General features: G+C 37.8%; 1 protein-coding gene across 1 annotated transcript; it reads right to left on the bottom strand.

The window, feature by feature from the left end:
- Positions 1–1604: 1604 nt before the first annotated feature.
- On the bottom strand, positions 1605–11923 carry LOC127063322 (homeotic protein deformed-like). The gene is made up of 2 exons (XM_050992938.1): positions 9665–11923; positions 1605–5303 (listed from the first exon to the last, which is right to left on the bottom strand). The coding sequence occupies exons 1-2, from the start codon at positions 10584–10586 to the stop codon at positions 4507–4509; spliced, it is 1719 nt and encodes a 572-aa protein (XP_050848895.1). The 5' UTR covers positions 10587–11923; the 3' UTR covers positions 1605–4506.
- Between the last annotated feature and the right edge of the window lie 13384 nt (positions 11924–25307).

The following is a 25307-nucleotide window of genomic DNA, read 5'->3' as shown; positions in this document are numbered from 1 at the left end:
TTGATTAAAAAAAGAAATGGGGTAAATATATTTATGAAAGAAAATAAGGGAACAATCGATTGCAAAATTGGCTCGGCGGTCAACGCTTTCATAAACGTCAACAGCAATATACTATAATTAATTATAATAAAACGCTTGAAAGGCGTTAAATAAAAAGTCATGCTTCTAATAAAGGAACAAAGAATGTTATAACGAACGTTCAATATTATTTCTCGATACATTTATACAAATTTAACGCGTTAAAATTTAGCATTAAATAAACGTCGTATACACTTGTATGCATATACACACATATATATATAAATCTTTTTTTATTTATATATTATTTTATATTATATATATATATATATATATATATATATATATATAATGATTTTCATTTCAAATGAGAAGTTTAAAAAGCTATTGTTTCGGTTTTTGTCATTTCTTCTCGGAAGAAAAAGAAGGAAAATGGAAAGATAGAGAAAGAGTCGAGGAGCGTTTTCAATATTTTCTAGGAGAGACGATTGAAGTCGGAAGAGCAGCAAGTAAGGGACGTAAAAAGGGGCATGCCGGACTTTCGAGTCCGGTCGCGGCTTATCTCGGCCGTATGGGCGGAGGCAGAGCCTCGATGCTTTACCCCCACTTTTCTTCACAGGTACCACCCCTCCGGCCTCCGTCCGTAGCCACGTTACTTGCCTTGGGATATCCCCCGGGCCGAGCTTCAACGCACGTGCTCGCGCATGCGTACTAACTTGCCTGCCTCTCCTCTGTCTCATCCTCCACATACACAGACATATACACACACACATATATATATACTTATATAGTACCCATATACTATAATATATCCTACAGACACATGTTTCGTGCAACACATACACGTATGTGTATAGATATATATATATATATATATTCCTGCCTCCATAAGGGAAGGAGTGGGAAGCGAAAGCAGACGATTCGAGCGAGAGAAATTCTGCCAGGAGAAATGGGGAACGTCGAGCTTTCGACGATACCAACGAGAGTCTCGATTTTTATATTATGACTTTTTCCCCTTTGTATTTCTTTTTATTTCTTTTTGTCTCCTTGTTTTACTATTATTATTATTATTACTATTATTATTATTATTATTATTATTATCATTATTATTATTATTATTATTATTATTATTATTATTATTATTATTATTATTATTATTAGTATTAGTATTAGTATTACTTTCTTTTTAAAGACGATGGCATTGGATACATTATCTTTATTTGTTTACGTCGATAGTAATTTTCTAAGAATGAGATATTAACTTTTGAATATTAATCAAGAATTCAGTCATACCTCAGTGATGCACTAAGTGAAATATTTTGTATACTTTATTTGAAAGATTTTTCGAAAAATTACTGATTAATGTTATTGAAAGATTGACACGTGTATTATGTAACTTTGACAGTGATTGATTTTGATTTGTTAAAAATTGTAGTAATCGAGGAAAAAGAAATATATACATCGATAAAATATAATCAACAATGACAATAACAATTATGATATTTCTCAATATGATTTTCGAAATTCTAAGAATTAATTATTTGTAAATTTCTTCAGTTACCATACATGTATATTGTCGTATATTGCATACTTATGATGTTTCATTTTGCTGACAACTATGAGAATTATATTGCGATTAATTACCATCATTAGAAACAGGATTAGTACAATAGCGAATGAGAAAAATATTCATCGATGGAATCTAATAAATCATTTTTATTATTATGATTGCAAATCATGGAAATTGTGTTCTTTAAGTAGCGTTGAATTTATGTGGAAATGATTGTTATGTGTTTTTCTTCTAGTCAGATAGACAGAATTATGCAGTTATCACTTTGCAACGTACCTGCGATAGTGTCGCAAATAAGTGCACATATTTTTGCATAAATTGTGACGAATAGAAAGTATCGTCATAACTTCTGTATAATCTATTGATTTCACTTTTACGATACGTGCTATCCGTAATTTAGAAGTGTGAAAACTATCGTATCGTCGATCCTGAAGTTTAACTTTATGAAAAATTAAAATTCATTTCACTTGCAAATTTTGAAATACGTGGAAAGTAAAGTTTCGTCCACCTTCTTCCGCAAATAGTTAAAAATATAATGGCATGGTATCGTATAATTTCAATGATAAAAAAGATAGCTTTTATTTTTCGATTAATCTTTTTTTCTGTTTTCATTTTTCTTTTCTTTTTTAGGTCTGGCGAAAACACGGGATTATATTGTAAATTACGAAACATTTATTTATTCATTTATTTCACGATCGTAATTGATTGACTCAATAATCAATATAAACATAAGCATTGGAGTGTGTGCCCGATTAAATTCTTATCGTACAAGGTATATACATCATATAATAAGAAGTATAATGTCACACTTATTAGAACGTTTTTCATACATCTATCGCTTATCAACGCCGATTATACTAAACGTCTCGTATCATATATATATATATATATATATATATATATATATATATATATATCTGTATATATATACTATGTACTTTTTTCATTGTTTAGAATTAATGTGTCTTAATACATGTACGATCTACTTTGTTTATCAACTATTTATTAGTTAGTATCGTTTTGGTATATCGTCACAGCAACTCTGTGCATGAATCGTTTGATTACTACTCATATAATAATAATAATAATAGTCATAATCATAATCGTAATCGTAATCGTAATAATAATTAAAAAAATATAATAATAATAATAATAATAATACAGTTTTCTTCCCGATCAGTTTTCCCGGTTTCGTCGAACACACAATCGCGTCCTAATCGTTTTGGTCGAATCCCTCGCGCGTATTTTCAATAAAAATAGACATTATATTAGGTTGTCCCAAGTTTTTTCGCTATCTGCACGCAATTACTTTATCTGTTAGTGTTTAAAAACGAAAGAAACTTTTAACAACCTAATATTATATATTATATTCGAGATAATATTTACAACTGATTTTTTTATTTCTACAGAACGAGAGATGATCCATGAATCTCGAGGAATACTATTTTTTTTTGTTTTTTTTACTTTTTTCTTTTTTTATTTTGTTCGTCTTTTCTTTTCTATTGAAACTTTTAACGGCAAGGACAAAGAGCTGCTCGAACGTAAGACACGCGATTATTATCGAAGGAAGATAACTCGGCCGGAAGTTTTAAATTCGTATGACATTGGATCGATACGGTATATCGCTTTGTATGAGTATTCATGGAACTCGCGATCGGCACGGTTTTCACGGTTTTGCTGACAACGACGACAACGATGATGTATTGACCGATCGAATCTAGGTTCAACTTTGAGAGTCGACGTTACTAAAAGTTAGGTATTAAGTTTAAACATATTTAAGGTTAAATACTGGTGAATAGTCGTCGTTGCTTCAGTTTAATATCTTTTATTTTTTTGTTTGAGTTTTTTTGTTTTCTTTATATAATTTTTCATTTTTTTTATATTTTTATTTTATTTTTTTTTATTTCAAATGACCATTTAATAAACACAGATTCGCGTAATTTCGGTGTCGGAAGCCGTAATTCTCGTTATGGTTGTGAAGATAAGAACCGGTTATTATCTAATACGAGCTGAAGCAAACGTCTCTATAATAATAACAATCAATTCGCAATTTTCTTTCTTTCATTTGACGACTTAACACGATTTATTACTCTAAAACCATACAATCATATAATAATTAATAATAAGAAGAAGAATATGTGAAACATAGATCGCTGCGTCACGCACTTGATATTATATTTATTCTTTACACGAATATGTACAAATATGTCGGCTATATATATGTACATTTACATACGTAATGTCGCTTTTGCGATGTCTTTATGGAAATGATTACGAACACGTACTTCTGGATACCGCAGAATGAGACAAGAAGCTAAGTAAGTAAGTAGTAGTTGACTACAAGCGCGATGGCACGTTGAAGAGAAACAATAAAATGTTTAAGCTATTTCGAAATATCATTTTTGCGATATTTTTCATGTTGACCAGTTCATTGAGAACTAAGTTTCAAAATTATAATCCAAAATAATAGGTACCTTACCGTCGAAGAATTACATCTCGAGGGTCCAAATGAATCGATAACAACTGATTTCTTCCACTTGACACACATTAATTATCCACCAAATATTTTTTTGATACTTCGTAGAACGATAATAATAAATCAACAAATGATTTACAACTCGAAATAATATTTACAAAAAAGACGAGCTCCATCTGGCGTTGCTTACTTTTGTGAATTTAGGAATTTCTGTTCTCTTTGCGAGTGACTGAAAAAAGAAAGAAAGAAAAAAAAATAAACAAAGGAGAAAGAAAAGGAACCAAAATGGAAGAAGACAACGATAAATCAGATAATGTGGAAAAAAGCGAAGTATTTAAAAATCGAATATAAGTAATCGACTTCAGGTCCCAACCGCGAGATCGTAGTCGAAATCACTAATAGAGTAAATTCGATGATCGTGATTCTGTTCAATAAGCGGGTGTTACAGGGCGGTAAGTCCATAATCGGACTTTATCGGTGGCGGTGGGACAACAGAGGTCGATACTTGTGAGAGTCCAGGAGGACTGGTGGCCGGTGCAAGTGGACTGATGCTCCCGGAAGACATATGTCCCATTGGTCCAGCAGTAGGACCGATCGTAGGACCGATCGTAGGGCCGATCGTTGGCCCGATCGTTGTTGGACCGTCCATCATTCCAGCCGCCACGTGATGGTGACTCAGCTGTGCTTGTAGGTGGGCGAGAGGATGAGGGTGACCTTGAAAGCTGGGATGTACCACGTTCGGATGAGGAAGAGACGAGTTGACACCGTGAACGTCACCCATATCGAGGCCTACTCCAGTCTCCAAATTGTTACCATCTAAACCACTGGAAGGTGAATTGTTGTTGTTCTTTCTTTGTCCATTATTGTTGTTCCCATTTGCTGAAGCAGCGGCGGCGGCAGCCGCAGCAGCAGCAGCAGAGACACTTTTCGTTCTGTTGCTAGTACCCTTCGTTGTTTTCGTTGCTGTCGTCGATGCTGCAACCTGACCATTTGCATTCTTCCTGCGAACGTTCTTAGTATTCGGTAGCTTGTTGTCCTTCTTCCATTTCATTCGTCGATTCTGAAACCAAATTTTAATCTGTCTCTCTGACAGTACCAATGTATGGGCTATCTCAATCCGCCGCCTTCTCGTGAGATAACGATTGTAATGGAACTCCTTTTCGAGCTCCAGGATCTGGTGTCGCGTGTATGCGGTCCTCTGCCTCTTTGGCTCCATTCCAGGTTGATAAGAACCATTCGCTGAAAGAAGCAGATCGATACACGGTTACTATTCTTGTTTTTCCTTCTCTCTTATCTTTTTTCACCGATATTCTTGAAAATTTTTGTATGATCTCAATATGTTGACACGAAGAATAATTTATCGGGAGATACGAAGAATTATTTCGATTTAAAATTTATCTTTCACATGAAATAATTGAACATTGTGCGTTATATGATGAAAATCTTAACTTTTTCCAACCAGACAATTTTGGTTTTAAGTTCAAAGATATGTTGTTACTTATTATTGTTACTTAAAGGGACATTGTTACTTCAATCCTCCCAAATACTTTTAATAGGTTCTTCGATCGAAGACTGACCGTTGTAAGTAGTTACGTCACTGAATATTGTTTCAATTAACGTCGTTAGTGCAGGAACGACGACGGACGGCATCATTCGAATGTTGACCATGGTACTTAAGTTATTAAAGACCTTAGATACTTATGGAGCCATTCGAATTTCTGCTAGACTTTATTCACAATATTCTTTGATATAATCAAAAGCATTCTCAAAGTATTCTTGTCATTATCTTAATCTTTGATATTTAAAACAAATTAACTTCATAGATATCTCACAAGAAATAATTAAATGCGTAGGTTCAATCTGTTACATTTTCTTCAGGAAAATTATAGTTCTCAGATTTTTCCTTTCATCTCGATATATCTCGAACCTCTCGATAAACGATTTAAGAAGAGTTGAAAAAGTTTTTCTTCGATCCGATGCATATCGTAAAAAAGTAATCACATAAATCAACAAATAGCACGTATCATGTGTGATTTAAAATTAAACAAAAACATATAATAACCAACTCGTGTGTCAAACTTGTTTACATTAATTAATCATTGAAATTACCACGTGATTTACGAAAATAAAAAAACAAAAAAAATCCATAATTATACCTATTTGAATCTTCTTTCTTCAGTAAGATCGATCTTCAATTTCATTAACTCAAATTAAAAAAATAAATTAGGAGAAAATATTTCATGTTTTTCGACATCTTTTCACTCCAATTTAGTACATACATACATACATATATATATATGTATATATATATGTATGTATATATATATATATATATATATATATATATATATATATACACACAGCAATCATTAAATGATTCCACTGATGAAATTCATCGTGAAAAGCGGACGTCAATGAAATAACACTGCCTTACGTTCGAACAAAGAGTTTTACATAGAAAGAGAAAGAGAAAAAGAAAGAGAAAAATAGAAAGAGAGAAAGAAAGAGAGAGAGAGAGAGAGAGAGAGAGAGAGAGAGAGAAGAAGAAACCAGGGAACAACGTAGTCATACGAGCATTATTCGCATTCACTCGCGTATGACACCGTGCTATTAATGGAAACGACTCTGCTGTTATCCGAAGAACAAGAAACGCGCATATACCTACTTATATCTACCTATCTATATACATGTAGTTACATACGTACGCATAGACGATGGATAAACTAACGTCGCTAGATGCGTATAGTGTTGCTTGAGTGAAAAGGACGAGCCCCGCATAATAAGCAGAAAATTGTGTAACGCGAATCTCGAACGGAGTCTCCGTTTCTCTACGTAGCTTCCGAAGCTCCTTTTGGTCTCTTTTTCACACGGGTAAGAAGAAGGGAGAAAGAGAGAGTGGCTGAGAAATGGAGAGGCGTCTCCCGATACTTCGTTAGTGTCTAGAATTCATGATCTCGGTATGATACTATAAGCAAAGATAAAGATAACGATAATGGATATACGTCGTCTTGAAATTATTTCAAAAAAGATAAAAAAAAAGAAAAGAAAAGAAAAAAAATAGGAATATAGGTATATCATTTAAAACATGTATGTATATAGTTAGAAGATAGGAGATCAAGACGAGTCTCGAAAAGAAGAAAAAGGAAGAATAATATAGAGGAACAAGCTCTTGGACGTTCGATTGTCGATTATCGATACGGGAAGAAATATTTCGCCAATATCGCGTACAAGAACCCAAACGGGTTCCCTTCTAGGAAATGTTTGTTGGTGGTCCGATCCGATATAGAAAACAAGGGAATGAGTCTGGTTTAGAATCTGTGCACGGACACATTCCATTCCGAGACTGACCGTTGCTCTCTTCTTCTCTCTCTCTCTCTCTTTTTCTCTCTCTTCCTCATGGTCCCTCGAAACTTCAACGTCGAGTGAACAGTGTTCGACGTTCGAAGGATAGAGATTGCAGTCCTGCCCGTTCCGACGGATAACGTATATACCGCAAGCTGGAAGGCATTTTAACGTCGAGATAGAAATATTTTTAAAAATTTCGATGTAAATTTCAAGTATTCATAAACAGTATAAACATTGATTACAAAATAAATAAATTATACGATCGTATTTTTCTTCCAATCAAAAATCAATCACTTTTGCGAAATCAAAACATTTTCGATGTTATTTTTTTTATTTTTAACAATTCCAAGTAATTTGTTATAAATTTTTTATCAAAGTTAATCGCATTTCGTTAGTTATTCGTATCCATTTAAATGTCTAGTTAATTAATCTAGTATCTTCGATGAAGCGTACACGCGATTATTGGAATAACGAATGTATATGTATATTGCTTATTCAAGCATATCGAGGTAAGTGTTTTAACATGAATTAATCTAACGGAACAAATATTTTATTTATTTTCTTTTGTATAACGGCGTTTTTTTTTGTATTCAATTTTAAAGGACAGTCATTGATTAAAAGACCGGTTGTACCAACTATTGTCTAAATAATTTTACTAGAGGAATTTATATAAAGGGGCCAATTTCAATCGAATTTTATTTTATCAATATTCGTGATTAATCGATAGACTTTTATTGATAAATAAAAAAACAAAAAAGAACATAGACATCGAATTAAAACGAACACAAGCGAAGACATTCGTATTTTGAAATATTGATCTAATTAAATTTAAAAATGTTTTTCTACGTACAGTGCATGTATATCGAATCATTTCGTAAAGTCAACGAGCTGCTTCGATTTTCTCGTGCCATTTCTTTATGCCAATGCACGAAGCCTGCCGTTCGTGTTCTCGGCAACCTAAACCAGTCAAAAGAAACTCAAAGGGAAATAGTTGCAAGTTGGAATGAGCAGCGGTTTTATACGGTCAAAGGGAATAGAAATTTGAACCTGGTAAGGTACCCTAGTAGCAGCAAAAAATATTACGTTGCAAAAATTTATCTCCTTATGCCTTCGTTTTTTCTTTTCTTTTCTTTTTTTCATCGAAGAAAACGCCTTTAGTACCTAACAGAAACATGACACGGAAGTTTTTCTCTTTCTATGACTTCCAAATATTTTTCTAAAACAATTTAAAAAACGATGACACGTGTTCATAAAGCCGTATCAATCGTAAGAATAATATTTAGTTTGTTTTTTAATACGCAAATAATCAGAAAATAAAAAAATTCGGATTTGTATACTAAACCCTTTCTATTGTATACCAAAATGAAAATGTTACATTTTTTATTTTTCTCTTTTTGTATTTTTTTTTTTTTATTTTCGACTAACGTTTCGTTTATAGTAATAAATTCTCGATGTAAAAATAAATTTCTTTTAGTCACTCCCCAATAGTTTGGTAGGTTTGGTAGGACATGAAATATATTGATACATTAGGCGTAACAAAATCTATCTTTAAACTGCTACTCCCTATACAGGTTACACATTTATCGTAAAGTATACCACAAATTTGTGCCCATAAGTCTTCTAAAGTTCGTAACAAGAATCATTGTACGAATATAATGTAAGGGATGTTCTAACAGTAAGGTGTATAGACAAATTTTCAACAATAGAGTCTCCCTCTTTTGGATCTATGTAATTTGTAAAACAGGTTCAATAAAGATTAACTTAATACCTTCTACCTGTAAATCTTTTCAATATTTTCCTCTTCGATTTCTACTGATCCATAAAACACGGATACTTTTATGGAAAATAAAAAGTATCTATCGATATAAAAAATTGAAAAACTCAATTCATCAATGAAAAATAATTTTAAGAAGATTGAAATATTATTGAACAATTGTTTAATAATTGTTCGCGGTTGATGATCGTATCATAAAATGAAATAGAACATATATAAAGATAAAATTATGATTCTGAAATAAAAGAAAATTATCATTTTACGTAGAACGAGATTAATAGAAACAAAAAAATCGTAAAATTGTTTATCCACGTTTTCCAGTATCCGACGGACGATCATAAAGATAATCGTTGCTATATTACCTGCTATATCTTTTATGCAGCAGCAAACATTTAAAAACGTATAATGGTAATTCGTTCACAAGATGAAAAAATTCGATATTGAATCGAGATTGATTGATACTATGAAACGTGGAACTCACCTACGCCAGCAACGTGAATCTTTTTCATCCATGGATAGATGACACGATCTCCATTTTCTTCGTCATCCTCTTCTTCCTCCATCATACCAGGTGATCCGTCCATCATTTGATCGTCCTCGACATCGTCTTGATCAGATCCATCGTCTACGTGATGCTGCTGTTGTTGCTGATGCTGCGATTGTTGTTGTTGCTGTGCAGTTTGTATATGCTGAGTTTGTTGGGTGGATTGTTGTTGAAGATCGGGTGAGTTGTCGCGATGCAACGAGCCGGAGCCTGCTGGACTGCAGACGCTACCATCGTGAGGTTGTTGCTGATTTTGTTGTTGATGTTGATGTTGTTGAATAGCTTCTTGCTGTTGCACGTGATTTTGCATAATGGACGGTGACAAAGGAGTTGATCCGAGAACGGTAGAGGCTGTGACCGGTGGTTGTTGTTGTTGCTGTTGCGGTGCTTGCATCGAAGATGGACACGTGTGAGGTGGTTGCTGTGCTTCCGGTGGCATCGCTAGGGCACCAACAGCGTGATGATGAGGATGCAAACTTGCATGGTGGACAGCATGAACCTGGTGATGCGGATGATGTGGTCCATAATATCCTCCGTAACCGGCATAGCCACCGTTCAGTTGTACAGCCGATGAGGCTCCGTACGGAGTCGTAGCAGCTTGATGATGGTGCTGGTGATAGCCATATTGAAGTTGATGGGACTGGGGATGATTGAGATGATGGCTTGCAGTACTGCCAGAGAAGAAGTCAGCACCCGTAGAAGGTATGTAGTTACTCTGACTGTATTCTTCGCTCGGTGGAAACTTCGGATCGACCATGACCGAACTAGCAGCTAGATGATGACTACCCGCCGGCTGTTGGTGCTGATGATGGTGATGATAGCCACCGCCGGCGGATGGATTCATCAGGAAGGAGCTCATTTTCTCTCCTTCTCAATTTCTCTTTCTCACTCTTCCTCTTGTTCTCTCTTCCTCTTTTTCTCTTTCTCTCTCTCTTCTTCTCAAACAGCTTCTATCCCCTTTAACAGGGTTCACAATCAACGTACGAGTTCCTTATACCGAGCGTCTTAGCGACAACGTCATTATGTTTTCTCACAGCAACACGTTATCTCTTTTACGAGGACATCTGCATTCCCATGCACATATTCACAGAGTAAACTAGTCCTGTCTCTTCTAACACTCAACTCAGTTTCGTTAAGAACGTTTCATTCAAACGTGGAGCACATTTTCACGACTGCACATTGACCACTTCACCGCGATACATTCTCCTTACTTGTCTGCCTTGAAAAAAAGAAAAAAGAAAGAGCAGGAGGAGAAAGAAAGAGAGATAAGGAATAACAGAGAGAGAGAGAGAGAGAGAGAGAGAGAGCGAGAGAGAGATGTCTATGTCCCTTTCCACGATTGGAAAAAGGTGAAGGGAAGGGGAGAGGGTTTTGAGGAACGGTGAGAAGGGAAGAAAGAAGATGGAAAAAGAGAAAGAGAAAAAGAGATAGAGGTAGATAAGAAAAAAGCGAAAAGAGCGAGGCCGCGAAGAGCAGCACCGGACTCCCGATGGACAGCGGCTTATCCTCTCCTCTCCTACCGCCACTTTTGAGATCCTCCGCGAAGCGGCTCCACCGCGGCCCCTTTTGCTCCTTCCCGCCCACCGGGGCTCAATTACCATACCACGTGAGCTCTGTTCGACCAATCAGAGCCGGTTCGCGTCCGCGACCATGATGGATAGCCCGGCACGCATGCAACACGTGAGTGGCGCCGCCAGAGACCGACTGCGGCAGGTGCTACAACTTCTTCCTTCTCTCTCCTCTTCGACCGTAGATTCGTCCTTTCTTTATCGTATTTCCTTTTTCTTTTTTCTTTCGTTAATTCTTCTTTTACCGATCAGAGAAACTAGGATGTATGGACGCAAGAAATATTCCTCGAATCCGATCCAAATATCAACGTCAAGATATTCTCGATTACACGATTTGCTTCTTACACAGATATAGAGGACGCAGGTATATAAATATACGTTCTTGCGTAAGCACGATCAACGTTCACTACCAACAACGCTAAAGCCTAACACAGTTAGCTTGAACCAAGTCCACGAAACGTTCAATCTCGTCTACGTTGCGTCTGACTGTCGTGTCCATTCGACGTAAGTACGACGACGTGTCCGCTGTGCTCGTGTCTCCTCGTCGGGCCTCGGCAGAAACTCGTCTGGCAAGTTCGCTTCGGTTCTCGGTGCTCCCTCCAGCTCCTCTTCGGCCGGCTGACTCCGAGCTGACGCGTCCCTCCCTCTTCCTACCGCCCCTCTAGTTACCCCTACCTTACACGCTACGACCGTCAACCCCCACTCCGTTGAAGCACGAGACCAACCCCTGCCACGGAAGCCGTGGATCTTGTGCCCTTATGGGACACACTCCGGCCTAACTACCACGGGAGTCACTCCTACGGATCATCTTAACCCGCCTTCGCTCGTACGCTTCGTCCGTTTCGCTCGCGAAATCCTTGAGCTCGTAGTCTTCGCGAAAACTTCAGATATTTCAGCTCTTCTTCGACACCATCGATGACTACCCCTTATTTTTATCGATCTATGATCTAGCTCGTATCTCGTTTTATTTTGATTCGTACTCTTGTCAAAATATCAATGTTTCTTCGATAGTTCCGTTTCTACTTTTGTATTAATCATAGGTACATATTATTCGTCAACTTCTCTCTAATTCTTTTTTGTTTTCTTTTTTATATCAACTGTAAGTACATGTATGTATTCTTCAAAGAATCATATCGTTATATTAAAGTAGGAAAAGAACATTTGTTCATTAATTTTGAGTTAAATGTTCATACTGTTCAATCGTAGGTACTTCCCATCGGCGTTTTCGATATAATCGATAGATAGGAACGAGAGGGAGGTGCGATGTTCGCGTATTCGGCAATATTTATTGCATAAGGCGGCTGACGTCAGGCAAATTGAAAGTAATGGATCCTTCAGTCGGTCGTACTTTGTTTATATTAGTGCTCTACAAGTGTCCCGACGCACTCGGTCAAGTACGTCTACTTGTGATCAGCTGCGAAGTGTGAAGGATATAAAGTGCCGAGTCATTACACAAAGAGCACACTCACTGTGTTTTGCCGAGACACGACAATGCAGCGTGCCGTAGTTGCTGCCGCCGGCGCTCAGAGTCTCTCTCTCTTTCTTCCCCTCTCTCTCTCTTTCTCTCTCTCTTTCTCAGTTAGGTAGAATCCTTACAGGATGTAAGTAAACGGTACTGCGAGTTGCACGCGTTTTCCTCGCTTCTCGTATTTTCTTTATCTTATCGGCTAACTGTAATCTATTACGTTTCTGAACGAGGTCAAAATCTATCCTACTTGTTTTTACTATTGCGCATGATTTGACTGACATACAAAAAAAAGGAAGGAAAAAAAAGAAGAAAAGAGATTGTACGTATTTACTTATAGTTTGTCGTTTTATCAATATTCGCTTATTTCCATCAGTCGAAAAAAACGACTTTTATCGATCGGTCGCTAAGACGAGATAACAAGGGCAACGTTTTGCCATTTTCCAGGACAATAAAAGAAAAAGAAGAAAAATATAAGAAGAAAGAAACGAGTGGCAATTCAGGAAGGGCTAAGAGCACGTCACCTGCTTTTTCTGCTGGCTCTTCTCACGACTGAGTTTTTCCTTTGCTCGGCGTATACGTCGCTCGGCGTATTTCTATTTTTCTTATGGCTACTTCATGCGGCTCCCTCGAGAAGAGAAACCGGGGGATGACGGTTCGAGTGGAATCTGCGAGAGAGAAGCTCTTCTTCGGTCTACGTCCGACGACGTAGTCGATGCGAAGAGTTAGAGGGGGTGCTTTCGAGGGGTAGCTCGAGAGAAGGTGGGATTGGACGTTGTCTCCTCGTTTTGCGGCTCGACCTCTTCGTCTCTATCACCGTCGACGCTCACGAACTTCTATCCTTCTCCTTTTCCTCGCCGCCACCACTACCACCATCAGTTCCACCACCTCCACCACCTCCATCACCGTCCATCCTCCATCCCTTCTTGTCTCTGTCTTTCTTTCTTTCTGTCTTGCTTCAGCAACTCTCTCTCTCTCTCTCTCTCTGTCTCTCTCTTTCTCTCTCCGCAACGATCCTTCTCCTCTTCTCTTCCGGCGAAACACAATCAATCACTTTTCCCGGTCCGCCAGCATGACACCCCCTTTTACACCCACAGCCCACCCTTGGAAGCGCGAGAGCTTAGTCGTCACGACGTCTGCCTCCCTTTCTATCCAACTCCCACTCTCTTCCCTCTATTCCTTCTCATCCTATTTCTCCTTGCTACCGAACGAATGTGATCTTCAGGATGACGATTATCGTGAGATCACCCATGAGAGCCTACCGGCTTCTTACGAGTGTACACTACCTTATCGTTGGGGGAAACTTTTGAGTTTTTAAGCTGTTATCTGACATCTAAGAAAAAAAATATATATATAATTTCGAAGAAATTTCCTCCAGAAAGTATTTTACTTAATGTTTTATCTTCTCTGATTCTCGTATCGTTCTGATTTTGTTCTACTGAAATTGGAAAATAGAACTTTGGCTATTCGAGAAGAAGAAAGTAGAATGAAGAAAAATGTGAATTCCGTTCATATGCAATTAGTGGAAAACGGTTTAGAAGGATACACTTTGAAGTACCTATACATAGTGCTCGTCAAAATTCAACAGAAATCTGCAAAAAAATAAGAGTTAAAAAAGTCAAGGCCTACGGCAATGGCCCGTATCGTGATAATGATAAATGGTAACGAGCCAGTTTATGATTTAATATCAATCTCGGAGCGGCAGTGCTTATTATTGCCCATTAGTAAAGTTTTAATAACGCAATACGGTGCTCGGTGAGAGGGTGGAGGGTGTAGGGGGTAGTTGGGAGGGGGCAGACGAGGAGGCTTGCGTCGCGATTTATCACTTTCATCGCTTTATTAACGGGGTTTCAGTTATATTCAACTTGTTGATCGCTTATGAAAGGAAGCAACGTTTCTGATATTGAAGTTTTGCGAATCTACGATTAGGGTATTATTTTTAGTGAGGTAGGACTTCGCTGATTAATTGTTGCTTGGTGGAGATAGTAAATTGCTGCACGGTTTTCTGCGTACCAGTAGGAAGAGATATTTTAAGGAGGAATGAAACGACATTCGAGTTATATTTGAGCTTGATCAGAAATCTATAAGATATTTATGTTACGAGTAGTATGACCGATCAAATGATACTACTGTAATTTTTGTTAATTTATTATTGTTATATTATAACACTTATCACATTCGAATGATAATTTATATTCAACTATCGCAAATAAAATCTTATTGCAGCAAATGTTATAATCTATTCTGTTTCTATCGTGTTTAAACCAGTATAAAGATATTTTGAAGTTTATCGAAAGCTTATTTTCTATCGAAAAATTTAAATCATTTGGGACCGATCGTTCATGTCAGCATTCGTTCCAATCTCAAAGATATCAAAATATTAGTAAATCGATCTTTAAAGAGGAATGTAGGAAAGCACGAAGCTACAACTAGGCGTGGCTCGTTACGGCTCGTTTAATTCGCGAAAAATTCAAAATACCTACTTTCATATTATATTGGAGATCGAGGCGTTGGCAGCGGACCCGTCTGTGGCGAGAAGCATGAGTCCCCGGAGATTCGATTTCACGACATCGCTGAGTCACGAGATCGCGTTTGCCGACACGAAAGGGGAGCCACATCCCTCTGGGAATATCCTACGTATCTCTGATACCTGAGGTACGAAGAAAGTCTTGCGAAAAGAGATCGCTTCGCCGAGTGAAGTTATAAAGGACTTGTTTGTGCGAGAGTACGCGCGCGCGTGTGTGCGTAAAAACCATGTTAAAAATTATTTATATTCCACTTAAAACGAATGGTGTACAAATTGAAAGCACACTTTATTCGTTATCGGAACATTGTTGATAACAATTTAATAAAAATCAATAAACAATATTAATAGTTGGCACGAGAGAAAGGAAAAATTTTAAATTAACAATGTCACTGAGAGGACTGAAAATCATTATTACCTTGAAGCGAAATTACAGAGAACGTTAATGAAACAAAGAAATATTGAAAGTCTCGATGGCGTCAACGGGTTCGATGAATAGTCTTGGCGGTTGATGGGATGCGTAAAAAAGTGAGAGGAACCGTTGAGGAAGTGAGAAAAATGCAATTTACGGAATGACAGAAGCGACGACAGGAAGGTACATGACATCGTTCATCGAACGACCATCAGCAAGCAGCAAAACCAGCAGCTCGCAAAGTCCGTCGCGAGATAAGCATGGCACGAGTGAAAGTGTCAGCTGCGTCTACGTGAGAAAGAAAGAGAGAGAAAGAGACAGAGAAAAAGAGAGAAAGAGAGAGAGACAGAAAGAAAGAGAAAGAAAGAAAGAGAGAAAGAGAAAGACAGAGAAAGACAGAGAGAGAGAAAGAGAATGTCGATGCTTGTGCCAGCAAACGGTAGTCCCACTTACAACGTACGAAGGAAGATGAAAAAGAAGAATACGTGGAGGAAGATACGTAGAAGAAACGAGGCAAGAGGGCCTACCAGGAGCGTGGTAATTATCGCTCTTCGAACGGTGGTAACGTCGTCAGCATTCACCTTTGAACGAGCTGACCCAACGAGCAATTACCACTCAACCCCAGCGCCAAAGCAATTTGCATACACATGCGTTTTTCTAGCACATTCATTGAAAGGACTCTTCAAAGTATGCTTACAGAAAAATTGCAATCGAGAAAAGTCTTGTTCTTTGCGTTAAAGAAATAAAGTGAGAGAGATAGATATATAGAGAGAAAGAAAGAGAAAAAGAGAAAGAGAAAAAGAAAGACAGAGAGAGAGAGAGAGAGAGAGAGAGTCCTCGTTGTCGTCGTCGTGAGTGACTCGTCGCTTCTCTGCCGGGAAGTCGTTAGCGGCCGATCCTCCTTGACAATCCTGACACCTTTCTTCGAACAAGTTCAGAAGCATACGAGATTATAAGGCAAGTGTGACCGAGACTCTCGTGAGACTCATAAGAGTGTCGTTTTGATCCTCACAGTTTCAATTCGTTCAACTGAACTGTTCATCTTTTGGGATATTTCTTTTGTGCATCGTGTATTATATATCGGAGATATGACTAATTGATATTCTAAATATCGGTTAGGTATAGATTAGACGATAGTTTGTGTTAATTTGTCGTTCATTTCTTATCGATATCCTACCATTTACAATCATCGTATAAACATGTTAACGCATCTTTTGTAATGTTTTAAGAAAGTTTCGAGTTAGACCAGACGACATAGAAAAGAAACTATCAATAACGATTCTCTATCCAATAAGGTCGCCTCGACACGAGATACCTAGGTATTTTTTAGTCGTGTGTGACTTACCTGCATGTAAGAGCAACACGGTTTAATTCGGAACCATTAGGGTGAGGCGAATCGATTGCGATTTTCGGTCGGACTTCCCATACGGAGCGGACTTTTTGAAAAATGAATCCTACTCTTGGCTCAAAAGTGCTCCTAAAACGCTTGAAAAAATGCCGACAATGCAAATCCATTAATCTTAACCTCACGTTACCTCGTTCTTTCTCTCTCTCCCTCTCTCTTTCTATCTCTTTCTATTTTTCTCTCTCTTACTTACTGAGGCGCACGTTCAGGACATCCCTTTGCACTTACCTCTAGGCCAACTACGGACTTCCAAGTGGTTCGTATCTCCGTTTTCGGAAACGGCTCGTGCAGCCCCTGACTTTTCAGAACACTAGATCCAAGGAGATGCCAAGTGAGCTAACGTTGGAGTTCCCTTCGCAAAGAAACAATTAGTTCTGAAAACGTATTTGGGTCAGAGACATTGGTACAGGGATCCTAGACGACCATTTTCGGACAATGTTCGAACATTTTTCGTGTATACCAAACTTTCATTGTCCTCAAAGTGTCGTCCCTTTCAAAATAATTTTGCACAGTGAAAAACATTAACCCCGTTACCTCCTTTCTTTCTCCGCCTACTATAACCTTCTCTTTTTTGTCTATTTCTAAACGCTACTAGCTTGACTCTTTCGATATTCTTTTGTGAGTTCAGAGAACTTGCGAACAACAGTCATTAAGTTAACCATGTTATCTGGAGTGACAGAATATACGTAAATGTTAGAATATACGGATCAATCTTGTTCTTCTTTTTAATATATTCTGATTTCCCTGAGATCTTTATAATAGATACCTAGCTCTACTTCATCAAATATTCTTTTCGAACGTTAAACCCGCTTCGAATTCAAGGATATGCAGAAAGTTTTCGAGTAATTACCTTAAAATATGTGACCCACTCTACGTGACTGGACCAAAGGGGACTAACCCTTTTTCAAGGAACAATAGAGAAACATACTTGGCGTATGCAAACTGCTTTGGTAAGTAGCAAAAGAACGAAGGATGTCAAATGGTAATTGTCGAGGTCATGGGTAGAAGACGACCTTTACCTCGTTACCTCGTTCTTTCGTCTGGAATGCTAATCAACGGGATATCTTTTAAAGTTCACGTATCATAGCTTTTTGAACCATTTCGTTATATTACAAACTTGAATTAACGTCATGCAGAGATTGATGTCGTTTCTATATAACGTGTCACATTTTTAATATCTAAATGGATGTACAAGTTTAACGGAGTTTGAACGTTCGTTCAGGAAAAAGATGGCGACTGAAGAAACAGGGTGCAACTCAATTCCCCAATGAGGATTGGACAACACAAAAAAGTCATGGTGACTAGGTTGCGTGGGTTGGACCGTAGTACGGCAATTTGCAGGTTTCACTGTTAATTTGAGGATTTACGGGTATCAGAGGAGTCGGCAAAAGATAGAAGCAAGGTAAGCACGGAAAGAAGACAAGGTTGAAAGAGGTGGGAACACGAAGAAGGCGGAACAGGTTGTGTAGTTGGCGCCTTGGGACCTTTCTATGCTCCGAGCGAAGAAGGCAAAGATAGGAGTTACGGCAGCTGATGAGCCGTAACCGATGGCAGCACAATAACCCTCCGTTAAGCGGTACCGCTATCTTCCACTTCTCCCTCTTTCGTGATACTCGACTCGTTGCTGCATCTAGCAACAATCTGGTCGCTTCGCGCGCTGCACTTCGTCTGTGAGCGCGAGCGCAAGCGATTTATGATCTACTCGTCGTCGACTTGCCAGTTCGCTAACTTTATCTTCATTATTTTCCTTCTATGTGGATACCGAAGAAATACTACAACAGTTCGCTACAGTCCCTATCTCGATTCTTTCGTTTCTAAGTAACATATTTCTTTCTTCGAGACAATTAAAGACTTTTTTTGGTTTCGTTGTAAAAATCTATCTAATTTTATCGTTACAAAAAATTCAATTATCATTGCTTATTAAATCTTTTCGTTCGATTTTCACCGATGAAATGCCTAAAAATTGTGAAAATGAAAAAATGAAAACAACAAAAAATTGAACGTTCCAAATAATCGATAGTTCATACTCGCGTCGATACATCACGTTTCTCGACGTTCATCCTGCAACGACTGCAATCGTACAATGCTGAAAGAGCAAAGCCGTTCCTGACCTATTTACGTGACCTTTTACATCCCTGCCCATCTTTACCACCCGCTGATTTGCAAATTAGACTCGTGTAGAATACTTCGTAGCTTTGTGAAAAAATTCGATTCGCAGTGTAATAAATCAAAACTGGCTATAACCCTTTGACTACCGTGGTTTTACAGTCAAACCCTTTAGTTATATGGCCGTTCCTGGCTACCGTGTCTATCTCTTACAAACATTGTACCCATAGCAATTGATGTCACAATGAAATTTGGTTCCGCCAGATTACTGTTTCCCATTATTTATGAGTTATAAATTCTACAAATTTCTCTAGAGAAGACAGTAAGAAAATTCTTTACGTGTTCCTTTCCTTTTGTGGATCCATGTTAAGTTAATCCTTTACTTTCCAACATATTCAATAAACTTCTTAAGATAAGACGGTAAAATGGAAAGCCTCGGTTGGTTTTCCTATTCTAAATTAAGGTCAAGATCCTTTTACAAAGATTTTGTAGTAAATAAGCTTAGTACACAATACGAAGTGCTATAAAAAGAAGGGTACGGAAATGGAGGAAAGATTATCAAGATTATCTGATTCTATGATAATACTATATCTTAATTTTAATAAAGTCAATTTTAGTTTTAGACACATAGAATTGAAATACACTGAGAAAGAGAAAGGTAGAAAGAAAGAAAGAAAAATGAAAGATAGAGATAGATAAAGATAGACACAGCGAGAGAGAGAGAAAGAGAGAACCATGAAGATTAACTATTGTTAAGTCTCAGCAATATAATTTTATGAATGTCTATAAGATGACAAGAACTTAGGTCTGTCGCTGATCCATCTCAACTACGAACCGATCTTAAGTTTTTTCAGAAAGTTTGATGAGTCTATCGAATGCTATTATTCTGCGTCCATCTCTCTTTCTCTGTCTCTCTCTCTCTCTCTCTTTCTCTCTTTTTCTTCTCCCTCGTTCCATCGCGTTCTTTAATCATTCAAAGTGAATCAATCACCCATCTAGAGGCTTGCAATCGCGCCAGTCACCCTCTAGTCTCCAGTCTCCGTCAGCCTGAAAACTTTGTTGTCCCTCTTTCCAAGTTTTCTCTCTTTCGTAGCCCTCACGATGTTGAACGACATTATCAAAGAGAATTGTTACTCGTTGTCTCTTCTTCTCTAGAGTAGAAGATAATTATGAAAGCGTAGGGACAAACGTGGTTATTTGTCAATGTGTTTGTATAATACTATACTTAAACTCTGATAAATAAGTTAACAATTTTAATCTTGATCTTAATCGTTCGTGAAAATAAAATAAACAATAAAGGATTTTATTACGATTTTTAAATGTTTTAATATTTAAAGTTCTACATACGCAATTAATGATGTAACGATGAGTGTTCGAATTAATTATGGATAACTAAATATATCTGCATATAGCAGCCGTTCAATAAATATTACATGGTAAATAATTAAATATATATATAAATGTATATACATATGTATATATAGTTATATATAGAGTTAGAACATCTAATTAATCATTCGAGGACGTCAATCAAATTTCTAAACAATTCGCTAACATTAGAGAAAGATATTTCCTAAATGGAGATATCCAAGAGTAGATAAACATGTTCTCTGCAATTATTCGCTTGTATATTGTTGCAAAAAAAATTTGTTTCTTTTAATAGCTTTCAATATATTTACGTTTACAAAAATCAGATCGGAAACATGGTGGATGAATCGAGTATCCAGGATGAAAACAACTGGCTAAGGAGAGTCCATTTTGCGAAATGAGTTTAGTCCAGTTTTACCTTGAGAGAGAAAAGGAGAGAGGAAGAGAGAGGCGGGTAGAAAGGATAAGGGTCGATCTGACAAGGGTACGTACCCTATATTGGCAGGCGTGGCTGCGGATTGCAGGGTGCAAGAGGGAGGAACGCTGATTGGTTCTTTTTCAAGCAGATCGAGACGCATAGAGAACTTCCCTTTGGCTCTCGTGGTCACGAAAGCCCGTCGACGGTAACAAAAAGGGAATAACCCCCTTAAATAGAAGAGCCCAGCTTGATCCTTTATTCACGCAGCACCGTACCTTAATAAAATGCGCATTTATACGAGCCTCTCGCGTCCCAATATTACGTTCGAATAGATCCAAGAGGAAAATTAAATAAGAGTTCACCGATCTTTGTCCCTGTTGTCCCTTTAAACTCATCGTTTTCATCCATGCCAATATTCTCTATTCTATCTTTTCTAATATACATATAACAAATAGATATATCTATGAATCAAGTCGTACGATTATATCCTAGAAAAGAATAATATGAAACTTAAACGACTAAATCATTAACACAATAAATTTTTGAATCACGAAGAGACTTCGGTTCTTTTTATAGAACAAACTCGAAGAACCGAAATAAGAAATAGAGAGTGCTGAAGAGACAACAAAAAAGATTTTAAGTCAGAAATCATCGACGTGTGCCAGCGGAACGATCGATCCTCTATCGATCGGTCTTCGATCGAGCATCGTCGAAGGAGGTGGGCTGGATGATCGTTTGAGAGAGTCTATACGAACGTGACGATAACCGGTGAGCGCATCGATGTCCGAGTCGAAACCGGACGACGAATGGCTAGTACGAGATGAAACCTACGAGTTATAATAATCCGTGATAGCAACGGTGGCGATGTCGGTGGAGCGGAGGAACGGGCGTCCTGTCACAAAGGCATGCGCCACCCACCTCGACCTGGACGCTCACATCGTTAATCAACTGCAGCGCGGGACCCTAACTTTCGAGTTACCAATCCACAGGTACAGCCTTTGCCTCCTTCCACCCGTTCTCGATATCTTCTATGTGAATATGTGTATATATGCGTGCATGTAAATACGTACAAGCAACGTTCGGAATTTGTGCTTTAAAATTTCTCTTCATGGAAATCGAGACCAAATTCGAGATCGTTAGATCTTTAAACGATCTTGATTCTTGTTTCGTACTGGATTTTACCATACTTGAATGCATGCTGCTTTAAAAGAGACTTCTTTGAACTTTTTTCTCAAATGATCGTTCTTACGTAAGGTAAGCTTGATTTAAGAGTAAGTCACGATTTTTTTCAAGATAGAACAATACGTCGAAATTGAGATACTTGTTTGAAAAGATTTTAATAATGAATAATTTTAAACCGTCCCAAGTTGGACGGTTTTTCGGTATCGAAAATTGCGAAGTAGGCTTCTAAGAATTTGTAAAAATCCCTTCGTAACGAAGACAATTTGATTTTTCGACTGGAAGCCACGCGAAAAGTTGAGGAGAAAGCTTTGAAAATCTATTATTACTTCATAGAAAGGGCTTATACGGTACTCCGATAGAATACATAGGAAGAAATGCCTTCTTTTCGTGCTTTTTTCGTGAAAGTAGAGAAAGAGTAAAAAAGAAAGAAAGAGAAAGAAATGGAGGGGTAAAAGAGGATGGTGGTTCCTTTTCTATGGTGGCACCCCTCTATGATATTCCCGAATAGCCTGCGCCCTCCTACGGATGGGGGAACGCAGAAGGGTCTGGAAAGGCAGAAGGAGATTGGGGAATTGGGGTGAGGGGTAGAAACGAAGCAAGCCTTCCTTTTCTGCCCTCCCGACAACCCTCTTTCTCTTCCCCACGTAACGCTTCGAGGTTGGCGTTGCCGAAGGAAGCCGACGTAACAGGAACGAAAACTGGGAGAGAGAAGTGCAGAGAGTCGGAAAAGAGCGGCCATGTGCTCGCGCGCACATCGTAGAGAGAGAGAGAGAGAGAGAGAGAGAGAGAACGCGAGTGAGAGAGAGAAAGAGAGAGAGAGAGAGAGAGAAAGAGAGCTATGCCAGGGCTGCTGCTAGTCAAACCAAAACTTGGCATGATTAATGATCGCGAGAGCCAGAGCGCTGCTTCAAACAACAAACTTTTCCCAAGGAACGGCGGAGAATACAAGAAAAAATATATAAGAAAGAGGGAACTCTCTTTCTTCGCATCCACCCTTCAGACCGGCTAATACCCTCCAAGCTCTTTCTCTCTTCTTTCTCTCCTTTCCTCTGACAGCCTTTCATTTCTTTTCTCCTTTCTTCCATTCTCCCTTTCTTTCTCTTTCTCCTTCTCTTTCTCTCTTTCTCTTTCTTTCTCTTTCTCTCTCTCTTTCTCTTTCTCTTTCTCTCAACTCCACTACCATCCACCTTCGCGCATCTTCCTACACATTGCATTCTCTCTTCCTCCTTTTTTCCTTCCTCTTCCTTCTTCCCTTTCGTTCGATAACTCATACCTCTCATGTTCATCATCTTCCTCGTACTCCTTCCTTCGATAGATCATACTTTCTTGTTCTTATTATTTCTCTTTCTTCCTTTTCTTCCCCTCTTCGCGGTCGGCTTCATCTGCACGTAACAGGACCGAAGAGATAATACCGGGTGGCCCTGCCACGAGAATTTGTCTATAAGCATGAACGTATAATTATCTCTAGGTTTCATATGGTTCACGAGAGATAAGACGAAAAGTTATATTATTGATCATTGAGCGGAGAAAATTCTCGATTGAGGAACGAACGAACGATTCGGTTCTTGCTATCGAGAAATACTATTATGTAATTTCAAACTTTATATATATGTTTGTATATATATATATTATTTTAATATGTATATGTACAGAAATCTCAGTATTTCTTTTGTTTATTACCGTATCGATTGGTGTAATTTTTATAGCAATTTTTTACTTACGCACATTTGCTCGTGCTCTCCCGAGCTTTCTACTTTCACTTCGCGAACTCGTCGTCTTCCTTTTTCGACACGTCTTTTCGTTCGTATAAGTCGACAATTTTAATTTCGTCCTGGTAGAAATTTTTCTTTACCACGCATACGAGTTATCATATCGTTGTTAAAATGTGTTCGTTGGAAAGCACGAGCTTTGCTACGATATGTCAGGTACGTCATTACAAAACGAGAATTAATGAGAATGAATCTCTAGTATCGTCTATGTGCGATCTAATTCTTACCTGACATAATGGATATGCAGTTAGGTAACTTCAGATATTCTGATATCTATTAATGCACCAAGTATACGTTTTTAATCGAATTAAATTAATCTATTTTCTTTTTTCTATTTGTTTTCTTTAGAAATTATATGATGACTATAAAGTCTTGAAAACTTTATGATGAATTGACTTTTAAATGACAAAAGAACAGCGATGTGACAGAGCAATCGAAAGGGATCAAAGAAACGATTAAGTGCCTTAATAATAAGTTCATTCTAATTACTGAGTATTACCTACTCTAAGCACCGTTGAAGCATTCGTAGCTTAGGGCTCGAGCTGGAAGTCTAGACTTTCGGTGAAATATGCTTGGTCATCATCATCCGTAGTACGTTCGACGCTCTCTTACGGTTACTTTCTCCGTTCGTTCTACTGCTCTTGCTTCTCCTTTCTCTTGCATCTCTTCCTCTCTTTCTTATCCTCGCTCTTCCACGTTTATTCGCTTGGAACGAGATGATGATAACGATCCTCGAAGTTATTTGCGATCAATGGTGGCCGTCACCAATCGAATATCCATGACCGAGATCAATTTTCTCGACTTTCGTTGCTTCGTTAATTGCATTAGGCAAGATATCCAATTACGTAAGTCAATAAATATACTGTTGGGCAAACATTTTTACAAGCAAGACTTTTTTTCCAGTCTCGTTCGTTGCTGCTTACAGCTTCCCACTCGTAAGTCGATATATACGTAATACCATCGTAATAACTATAATTATGTGTCCATATTTTATTATCTACGAATACCTTCGTATTTAGCACGAATTTTCTCGTAGGTAGACAAGTTTCGTACTACTAATGACCGTAAATATTTTTTTTAGATTTTTATATCCTTTTATTTTCTTCCTCTCTCTCTCTCTCTCTCTCTCTCTCTCTCTCTCTCTTCCTCTCTTTCTTTCTAACTAACTAACCTCAGTCCATACTACTTAACACGAAAAAAAATTCTTACCATCCATCATGTGTAACAACACGATAATTTCAAAGTACAAGTAACATATAGATACCTACTTCCTCATAAAATAAAAGTAAAACTACAAAAAAGTAGGAGCTGCTCGATAGACGTAGGCTTTACCTGCCACGAGAAACTCGTCCGTTTCGAATGT

Source organism: Vespula vulgaris, chromosome 4 (genome assembly GCF_905475345.1).
Source record: "Vespula vulgaris chromosome 4, iyVesVulg1.1, whole genome shotgun sequence".
Lineage (NCBI taxonomy): Eukaryota > Metazoa > Arthropoda > Insecta > Hymenoptera > Vespidae > Vespula > Vespula vulgaris.
Note: the sequence above shows the minus strand (reverse complement) of the source record. Positions and strands in the feature narration are given on the sequence as shown.

Bases quoted from the DNA above. Each gene is read 5' to 3' on its own strand.
- LOC127063322 (XM_050992938.1), bottom strand. From the start codon at position 10,586: ATGAGCTCCTTCCTGATGAATCCATCCGCCGGCGGTGGCTATCATCAC. The intron at 5,304-9,664 runs GTGAGTTCCACG...TGCTTCTTTCAG, and splicing joins GATTCACGTTGCTGGCGTAG to CGAATGGTTCTTATCAACCT.